This window comes from Cololabis saira, chromosome 14 (genome assembly GCF_033807715.1).
Source record: "Cololabis saira isolate AMF1-May2022 chromosome 14, fColSai1.1, whole genome shotgun sequence".
NCBI lineage: Eukaryota > Metazoa > Chordata > Actinopteri > Beloniformes > Belonidae > Cololabis > Cololabis saira.
Genome location: NC_084600.1, coordinates 45,309,542 through 45,319,692, shown reverse-complemented (window position 1 = coordinate 45,319,692; position 10,151 = coordinate 45,309,542). Strand labels below are relative to the sequence as shown.

General features: G+C 43.0%; 1 protein-coding gene across 1 annotated transcript; it reads right to left on the bottom strand.

Moving 5' to 3' along the window:
• Positions 1-255: 255 nt before the first annotated feature.
• Positions 256-9,494, bottom strand: LOC133459407 (interferon-induced very large GTPase 1-like). Its single transcript, XM_061739302.1, has 3 exons — positions 9,425-9,494; positions 8,395-8,622; positions 256-5,034 (listed from the first exon to the last, which is right to left on the bottom strand). The coding sequence occupies exons 1-3, from the start codon at positions 9,492-9,494 to the stop codon at positions 314-316; spliced, it is 5,019 nt and encodes a 1,672-aa protein (XP_061595286.1). The 3' UTR covers positions 256-313.
• Positions 9,495-10,151: the final 657 nt, after the last annotated feature.

Sequence of the window (10,151 nt, the reverse complement as noted above, 5' to 3'; positions counted from 1 at the left end):
AGTTTAGTTGCTTGTCCTCCTTAGTCCTGCATATCAACACAACGCTCTTCTTGGCATTGTATTTTACATCAAATTCAACCCCATAATCAGAGCAAATATTAAGCAGTTGTTGGAACCCTGCACTACTGGGAGAAACAATGGCCAGATCATCAGCATACATAAAATGGTTGATCAAGTTAAAACCTATCAAGTTAAAACCTATCAAACCTACCTATGTTAATAAAGAAACTTTAAGAACATTAAAAAGACACAGCATCCACAGTGGAAGGTTCACTTTCACCATCAAAGAGAGGGAGGTTGAATATTATCACTCTCAGCAGATGTTAAATGATTTTTTTAGGCTTGTTTCTGCCTGTTGTTTTGTAATTTCCTTCCAAGTTTCAGGAATGTCAGCTGGCTCTGCCTTATTTGCTTCAGCAAAGTTCCTGTTGTACTTGTTCATCACATATTTCCAGAAGTCTGATGCCTCAAAACTCCCATCAGGAGGGATGTGCCAGTCTGGGAAAATTTCCCTGTAAGACTTGTTAGGATGCCATTCCATGTTGGTTTCACTGCAGCGAAATCTGCCGTCACTGATCACAAGTGATGTGCAAATGTCAGCTATAAGTTTTTTTGAATCGTCCCACCTGTAGTTACCCAGACCTTGTGGTCGATGCAGGGAAGCATGGTGTTCTTTATGTTCGCCTCCTCCTGCTTCACAGGGAACTTTACAGAACGGACACTGTTTCCCACAACCAACCACTCTGTTGAAAAGCTCAGCCTGAGGATTCACACGGAGATGTTCTAGTTTTCTCTCAAAGGTTGTGCATTTAAACTTCTTCTTAAGAGTTTCTTCCATCTTCTCCACAGACTCAGTTAACCAACCAGCAAACTGTTCCTGGTTAGCATTGTTCAGAATCATGAAGGTATCAAGAGCATCCTGGAAAATGACCAGTTTATCACCGAGTTCTTTGCACATGTGTTCAACAAATGTCTTCAGGTCAGCACTCTTCTCTGATTTGGGCTTTTCCATGGCGTCCTTTATATTTTTGATACTTGATTTAAGATGTTCTTCCTCATACGCAGATGTTTTTGATGCATCTGAGAAGTGCTTCTTTATTTGGTCAAGTGTCCATGTTTTTACATAATCCTCATAATTGTTAATGCAGCTCAGATAGCTGTCGAAGTCTTCCTTTGACAGCAAATCCAGCAGAACTGAACACTGGAAAGAGGTACGTGTGCTGAACGCTTGACTTCTCATCATTTCTTCGGTGATATTCAGACCCAGACAACGGTAGACAAAGTCTTCAACAGCAGGTTTCAGACATTGTTCTGTGAACTCTTCAGCCTTCTTCTGGCACTGGTCTCGTTTGTGGAAAACATCTTTGAAATCTGCACAGAACTTTTCCTTGTTTTTATCCAGAAGGATCTTGGGGTCATTTGCTTGTATGAAGTCTTCTTGCATTCCCTGAAAGTTTCTGGCTGCATCTGCACAGATGTGCTGCTTTAGAGAAACTTCAAACTCAATGTCTGTGTCAACATCAGTCTTGTTGAGCATTTCATCAATGATGCGAAGGATCTCCTGGATGTAGGTATTGTGGTAGTTGGTTTTTCTTTTCCTTTTGTCTGTTACAGAGTCTTGGCAAGCAGCTATGATGTTGTCAGCCACTTTTTGCCTGGCTTTCATAAGATTTTGACGATTAAACCAACCCCTGAATCTGTGTTTCATGTCTTTTAAAAATCCTTCAGGTTTGTGTATGAAAGCTGCAAACCCACACTCTTGGAGAGGTTTTTTACTCAGCAGTTCACATGCATGACTTCCCTTGTGTGAAACATTTTCTCTCAGATAGTGGCTCACTTCTGTGAAGACATCTGTGCGTTTTAGTTCAGAGAAAGACATCTTCTTCAGTGTTTCACTCCACATCTCATCAAACTCTTCGTTTAACACTTCGTCTGTCATTTGCAAATTCTTTGTGCGACAGTCAGCAATCAATCCACTCACTGCTTTTTCTATTTCTTTTGTATGATTCTCCTTTATTTTGTCGACTTCTTTCAGTCCTCGTTTGATATCAGCTGCTGCTGTGAGCTGATTTACGACAGAATTTTCCAATTCTCGACGAATGTTTTTTGCACTGTTTTTAAATTCCTCTTTGTATCCTGCAACCAGATAGACATGCCCATCTGTCTGCTTGAAGTATTCCTCCAGATTGTCAAGGAGCTTCTTCTCCCATTTAGACAGCTCTGTGTTTGCTTCCCATTTTAACTGAGTAAGGAATACTTCCATATCAGATATTTGAGACTTTGCAGCAACTGTACCAAAGTTCGAAATCTTCGTTTCTGCGTTGGTAACCCAACTGTACATTGCTTTCTTGAATTCCCACTCCCATTTGTTGAACTCTGTGCAGAGCTTCATGTATGCGTCAGCTACAAGGCTGTTCCTGAAGCTGAAGATGAAGTTTTCGTGCTTCACAGCATTCCACAGACTGGTCATCCACTCTTTAAACTCCAATACATCATTAGCAGATGATTCACACTCTCCCAGCTGTTGGATGATGTTCTTCTTGAGCTCGTATAAAGTCTGGCTGTATCCCACATTGACTGGTGCCATTGGTGGGTTTCCATTCCAGAGTCCAGGAACGTAGCAGTTCCCAGTGTCTGGACTGTACTCCATCACATCAGTGAAGCTTTTGTTCTCCTCTCTCTTTTCCATTTTGGCTGCTGCTTGGGTCATCTCATTTAACTGTTCAAGGAGCAGTTTCCTGTCTCGTAGGTTCTTCTCATGAGCAGAAACATCAGAAACGTTTTGATGAACAAACTGACATTTTGGTTTTTTGCCCACCTCCTTCATCCTGAGGAAAGCATGAACAACTATTTGCAGAATGTCCTTCATTTCAGTTGAATTCTCCATTGCAATATTGATAATGGTGATATCACTCAGCCCCACCACAAACGTTGCAAGCTCATTGTCATGCTCATAGCTGTGTTCCAGCTGAGCAAGTTCTGGTGACTTTAAGCCCTCGGTGTCAATGATCACCATGAAGTCACAGCCAAATTCTCTTTTAATGTCTTCATTGACTCTGATGAGCAGCATGAAGGCACCCCGAGTACATCGACCACTGCTGACTGCAAACTGCACTCCAAACATGGTGTTCAGGAGAGTGGACTTTCCAGTGCTCTGAACTCCAAGAACTGTAACTACCAGTATTTTGTTCTTTGGAGACACCAAGTGATTCAGCTGAGTGAGAACGTCACTCACCCATCTCAGCGGTATGTTGGATGCATCTCCGTCAACAAGTTCAAGAGGAAACCCATCAAGCAACAACTGTGCACAGAGTTTGGGCAGATGTTGAAATTGTTGACGTGATGGGTCTGTTTCTGGAAGTGAGAGGGAAGCTTCATAGATCTGACCCATTTCACGGAAGAAATGTTCAGTCCCCAGAGAGCTGTTGGAAAGTTGTCTGTCAATTTCCTTCACCTCCTCTTTGTTTGCAGAATCTTTACACTTTTCTTTGTACAGATCTCTTAGTGCGGAGAGTTTTGAACAAGAGATGTTATCAAGGTTCATTCGCATCCATTTCAGGAAATAACAACTTTCTATTCCTTGGCTGGATATTGCATTGATGAAGCATGCCATTGCTGGGGACAAATCATAAGAGTTCTGCTTTTTCCGGAGTTCCTTCCTCTGCTCCTGAAGTTGACTTTTGTACATTTCTATGTTCTCAGATCCAAGTTTTTGAAGGCGAAATTCCTCTTTTTCTAAGTGAGTCAGATCCTTCCATATTTGGCCTTGCAGGGGAAGTTGTTCATCTTTGTATTGAAGAAGGTCTTGAATTTCTTCAGTGATGCCATCTGCACTCTTCTTTCCAGCCTGACACTCTGTAGAGTCTTCATCAACCAAGATTCCCAGATCATGAGCAATGTCAGCCATATTTGCTATTGGCATCTTCATTTGTGGGTTCTCAACTACATTACTGACTGTTTTCCTCAAATGTTTAATAAAATCTGCAATGTTCTGCTGCCTTTTCTTTAAAATGCAGTTGCTTGCAGTCAAGTTTAAAGCAGTTGCAACTTTTTTCAGTGATTCTAGTTTGAAGTTCTTGCTCTCACTGTTTCCCACCAAGAAGATCTGAGCTTTCTGGTTCTGGTTAGTAAGAATTTTGCACTCAGTGTCCAAATGGTCAAAGAAAACAAAAACTGCTGCAGATGTTTGACACAGAAAGGAGTACTGTGTTTCAAATGAAGCAATGTCACCATGAAGATTAGCAACAGCCACTGGTTGATTGAAAAGGTCGATGTCTGTGTTCCCACCAGGAAGGTACCAGGTGATTTCTGTCAGTCCGTTGGATATTCTTTTTGGACTGTCACCTCCCTCCATGTTGCGGTGAACAAAGGTGTCGTGGTACTGCTGAGAATTGCTGAGAAGCTTATTGAGGATCTCTGACTTTGACAAGGAGCAGTTACCCAGTCTCACAAAAGAGATCATTGGAACTTGAGAATCAACTATTCGCTCTTCAATGAAACCCTTGGATTGTGAAAGAGCTGAAGGTCTGTACTTTTTAACAATGTCTCTCATGGCCCACAGCATGAGTGTACACTGTTCTGTATCACAGCTGGGAAGCAGCAGAGGCACAGAGAACTGACACATCGACATTTTTAGTGCGATTTCTTGTTGTACAAAACCATCTGAACACAGAAAGAGAGCAGTGATTATGTCGAGAGGGTTTACTGTGTCACCTGTAGTTGGACTGTCAAGTAGATCACTGAAATCTAACTCAGTCCCTGATGAATCATCATACGTTGACTCACAAGCTGATGAACCCTTCATATTTCTAGCTGTTACATTAACCATCATCAGTTTCTTTATAAAAGACCATGGGAGATCTGATTTACTCTTGACAGGAACATCAGTGATGGTCTTCTCATCAATCTCCAGGATCTTGCTGAGTGTTAGTTTCTCTCTGTAGAACGGCGTCAACCCCAGATCCTCCAGCACGCTCTCCAGGTCGGTCTCTGTAGAGATACAGAAAATATATATAAAAATAATTGCCTCATGCCCTTAAACTGCCAGTTACAAGTAGGGATGGGAATCGAGAACCGGTTCTTGATGAGAACCGGTTCCCAGTGTTTCAATTCCTTGGAATCGTTTGCCTTTTTCGCAAACGATTCCATTATTGATTCCAGTAGGCGTGAATGACGTCACCAAGCACGTTGCGCAACGTGCGCATTCGCGCCCAGCATGAAAACACGGGGACAAAGCGGCATAAACGCTCGAAAGTTTGGTTACATTTTACCAAAAAGGACGACAACAGGGCGACAATTCTTGCAATGTGGACATTTCAACAAAGGGGGGAAACTGTTAGGACTTGGCCGGCTGGTGCGCTGGGAGCGCGGAGTCAGCCGGCGTGTGGTAAGGCTGATTTATGGTTCCGCGTTACACCGACGCAGAGTCTACGGCGTAGGGTACGCGGTGACACGCACCATACGGCGTACTCTACGCCGTAGGCTCTGCGTCGATTTAACACGGAACCATAATTCATGCTTTAGAAGAGCTGCGCGGACGTGGACGTGCCGGGCGCGCTCCGGCGGACAGCAGAGCTCCTGAAACAGTTGCAGCTCGTCAGCTCATCTATGGAGAAGTTAAAGAGCATCTACTGCTAGCTTCTCCTTTCATCAAGGCAGGGAAGAGAATCAGGCCAGAATAGATGAATGTTACCAGCAGTGACTAAGTTTGTGGTGTTGAACATGTTACTGGACATTCTTGTGTAATTGCCACAAAATAATTTGTTGTATTTAGTTCATTTCTACAGAAGAATATTTATTTTATTATTATTATTTTATATTAAATACATATTTTATATTACAAATAATTTTGTGGGGCCCCCCTGGCACCATGGAGGAGCCCAAGGCTGGGGGTGTTTTAAGACCTCACTTATATTTTTTGTTCAAAGATATAAAACAAAGTTGATACTAAAATTGTTTGTTCTCCTTTTTTCCAAATGAGAATCGATAAGAGAATCGATAAAGAATCGAATCGTTAAGCAGAATTGAAAATGGAATCGGAATCGGAAAAATCTTATCAATTCCCATCCCTAGTTACAAGAGGAGCTTAGTGTTTAAAATCAAGCACTTACCCCATAAATATTAAACACAACTGTTGATTATCTGAACCCATGAACCAAGTTCAATACAGTTCAACAAAGCCCGGAGAGCTGGTTCTCAACATACATAATATGGGAACAGGGATGGTGAGGACTGCATTGACTACCTTTAACTGGGTTACGAAGGCCCAGATTTCTGCTCCAGGTACCATGTGTGCTCACAATGAATAAATAAATAAACAATTACAGCCAATACAATATTCTTTGTGCTGCAGCTTTACGGTAATTCCCAAAGCTTTCAACTTTTTCTGAAAAAGTCAGTTAACAAAATACTTGATTGTTTTAACTCCACTGATCAAATATTTTTTTGATGTTATTAACTGGATCACTGTCTGGCTTGATGCTCATCCTTTTGCTTGGTTGCTTGATCTGATCCTGCAGACCCAGAAACTCTGAACAGGATTAAAGCGAGTAATAATGATGAATCATTTATATTCTGTACTGTACTCACCTGTATTATTGATTTCCATCATTTTTAAATAGACTTAGTTTTGTAGCCACAGCTGCCCTGCAGACTGACGGAAGCGTGGCTGCCATATTGACCAAACGGCCCTTCTGACCACCAAAAACATTCATACACATTCACACGGGGCAAGGTGGGTAAGGTGTCTTGCCCAAGGACACTACGTCAGCAACTGGGACGGAGGGGGATTCAAACCGCCGACCTTCCCATCATTGGACGACGCGCTCTACCACCTGAGCTACTGCCGCCCCAATTTCTAGTAGGAAACTACTGTATCTATAGGCATATTTGATGAAACACTTTTTATGACCTGTGAGCGGATTTGCCTGTTTAAATATATTTCAGTGTCATCACTCTTAAAGTTTTCAGAAACCAAGCAAGACAATCCTGGATTTAACTGCACACCCTATGTATGTATGTATGTATGTATGTATGTATGTTTTTATGTTGTTGATGTTCTATTTGTCTTTTAATGCTGCTCCTTATGCCTTTTAAATTGCCCCTCGGGGACAAATAAAGTGTTTTGAATTGAATTGAATTGAATTGAATTGACAAAATCCCGTAGTAATACTGTTGCATCTGCTAAATTAATTAGCCAGTCCTCCAAATTGATCATGTCAAACAATGTTATCATTCTCCAATTTTGTATTGCATCCATAAATGTAGTAATCATAACTGTAATTCGATCAAATTTATTGGAATACTGACCTGCATACTATATCCCGACTTGTCAGGATTTGACATTTCCCTGTTTTGTTTTGTAGCCCATGTCCCTGAGTTTCAGTTCTGTCTTGACCTTCGTGTTTCCATCTGCCCTGATCGTCGTCACCTGTGTCTCGTTATCCTTTGTGTATTTCTAGTCTTGTCTTTCCCTGCTCCCTGGTCCGTACTGTTTCCTCCCTCCATGTTCTCCTTGTCAGTTTACTTGTTCATATTCCCGTTCCATTTTTTATCCTGCTCAGCAACGTTTTTAGGGCCCGAGCACTGACAGTGCGAAGGCCCTATTGTATCTGTAGGAAATGTTCTTGTTCTCGTTCTCGTTTTTATTTTTCCGACGAAATGAGGTCCTTTTTTCCCCCTAAACGTGCCCCAAAAGTCACCAAATTTTGCACCAAGCCAGGCCTGGCGAAAAATGTGATATTTAATGGTTGCATTAACGGGCGTGGCCTAATGGCTCAAAACCCCCCCCTTGAAAACTTTGTGCCTCAAGCCCCACAATACGGTTTGACGTACATGCACGACAATCACTACACACCTGTATCATGTTGCAACTTAAAGAAAAGTCTCTTGGCACCATGGCCGAAACCAAACAGGAAGTCGGCCATTTTGAATTATTATTATTATTCCGCATGCTTTTTTCATCCATTAATGCGGCCCGAACCCCGACATGCACCCATGCATGTCATACATCGTTGGATGCGTCTCCATCGTGCCTTGTTGGGCATTACTTTTGTCAGTGAAAAGTGTTACCGTGGCAACGCTAGATGCCAAAAAGCAAAAAAAAAGGGGAAAATTTGGTCGCTTACTGCTCGGCCGAACTAACTCGGTCCTCCAGGGACCCAGGTGGAGCGGCTGAGCAAGGCAATTTTGCTAGTCTCCGCATAGCTTTGATCATGCTCTCTATAAGCTATTTCTCTTTTTCCTGTTTATGACCCTTTTTCACATACTTCAGACCAGTATTTTCATTCTTAACGTGCCGTCTGAACATGTGGTTACGTCCCCCCTTGTTATTTTGCTGTACCATATTCTGCGATTGGTATGCTGACTGAACTTGTGGCTGGCGCCAGGGCTTACTTCCCTGGTCTTGCTCTCCGTTTGAGGGGCGAGTCTGGTAGTGACTCCTAGACCCTGGTTCAGGTCCAGCTTTGGTGTGGGGAATCTCGTTGCCTTCAAGCTCTAAGTGACTGTTCTCACCTCTTTGGATTACTAACACCCAGGGACCACTCTCAGGGGCCTTCGCTGGACGTGCCCTAGTTCCAGACGAGTTGTACTTAAGTTCTGATTTCTCGCATCGGTAGGTTCCTAGTTTTACAATACATGGTTACATCAAACCTTAGGCTTTCGTGAAGGTTGTGGAGGAACATGTTCCTCCTCTAACCCTGGCGCGCTACGCCCCTGGAAGTAGGCAGCTCGGAGTCCCCAGTAGTATTCTCTTGGCGGTTCGGAACTCTTTTGCGTGATGGCAAAAGCACCTAGGGTGGCAGAAGCCTGATCGGTGTACAAGGAGTACTCCTCCTGCAGAGCCCGACAGAGAGCTGAATAACAATCGCTTGTTCCGGGTGGAAGGGTTTCAAGGAATACATGAACGCTCCTGGCCGTGGTCTTCCAGAATAATTTCATTTTCTCCCAGGAGGTTGCCCCCGGGAGGTCAAGCAGGCAACGTTCAACCTCCCGCAGGTCAGGGCTGGTCCATCGCTCTTATCATCTCAGTTTCCCAGTGATGACGGCCCCCATAATGTGGGAGGGGGCATTCTCCCCGGTAGGGCGGAGACAGAGTTCTCGGCCGTGGGCCAAAGAAAGAGCAAGAACCCCGACTGGGCTCCGGCTCGAGAAATGGCCTGTTACCTGAGGCTTGGTGACGGATACGACTCGGTCGAAGGAGGTGAACCAAAATCTCCTGGGTATTGTACACCCTGGCCAAGGATCCTTCTGGATCATTTCTGCGCTAACCGTTCATCTAGCTGAGGAGCCGTAGTAGGCATCCCAGCTTACAAAATTCTGGGCCGCACTATCTGAACGAGGAGAGAATCGGAGAGAGGAGCACGAAGAGAGAGAGTATCGGAGAGAGCGAACAGCGTTCCTTGGTGAACAGCTGGTCGGTTACGCTCCTTAGGGGGCCCTGGTGAAGAGCGGCGCTTTTCCTCGTCTCTCCTTGTCTCCGTGTTGACGAGCATGTAGCATTTATAGCTTACGAACAGATCCGTGGAAGAGCTTGGAAGCCTGGAGGAAAAGAGGATGAGGTTCGGGAAGCCACTGCCATTTTAACCACCAGCGGGGACGCGTACACGCGTCACCTCAGGTGGACTCCAAACCCCGCAAGTATAGCGAAAGATGTGTTTTAAACTTGAAAAACATCTTTCGATTGTTATTATTATTATTTCAAGTTAATTCAACGTAAATAGTTTTTACAGAAAATTGTGCAGCAATGTTTAATTATACATATGTATCTGGGTATGTATGGGATGTGTTTATATTTAATTTATAAACCTACAGGGTTTATGAATGTTTCCAACCTAACTGATATAGAGACAGTAAAGTTCCTCATTCACAGAATGTTTACTTTGATCAATTAAACAAACTTAAGTCAATCCAGGATTGTCTTTGGTTGATCTCTAAGATCTTTAATAGTAATTATAACGTAATTACATTGCGCAGATGATGAAGCAAGTTATATTTAATTCATATGTCTACCTCAAAAAACCATGTACAGTATTTCATTCAATTTACTGTAAAACTTGAAAATAAGCCTTTTCAAAATGATGCAGTTCAGGAATATCAAATGTGAAATGTATCGTGGAGTTCAGGTTTATTCTGCGCTACATATGCAGATA

What these genes read in the sequence shown, in the direction of transcription:
- LOC133459407 (XM_061739302.1), bottom strand. Translation starts at nt 9,494, where the DNA reads ATGCTCGTCAACACGGAGACAAGGAGAGACGAGGAAAAGCGCCGCTCT. An exon ending in ACCAGGGCCCCCTAAGGAGC is followed by an intron (nt 8,623 to 9,424) that starts GTAACCGACCAG and finishes TTGTAAAACTAG; the next exon opens with GAACCTACCGATGCGAGAAA. An exon ending in CGGAGAGCAAGACCAGGGAA is followed by an intron (nt 5,035 to 8,394) that starts GTAAGCCCTGGC and finishes TGGCAGTTTAAG; the next exon opens with GGCATGAGGCAATTATTTTT.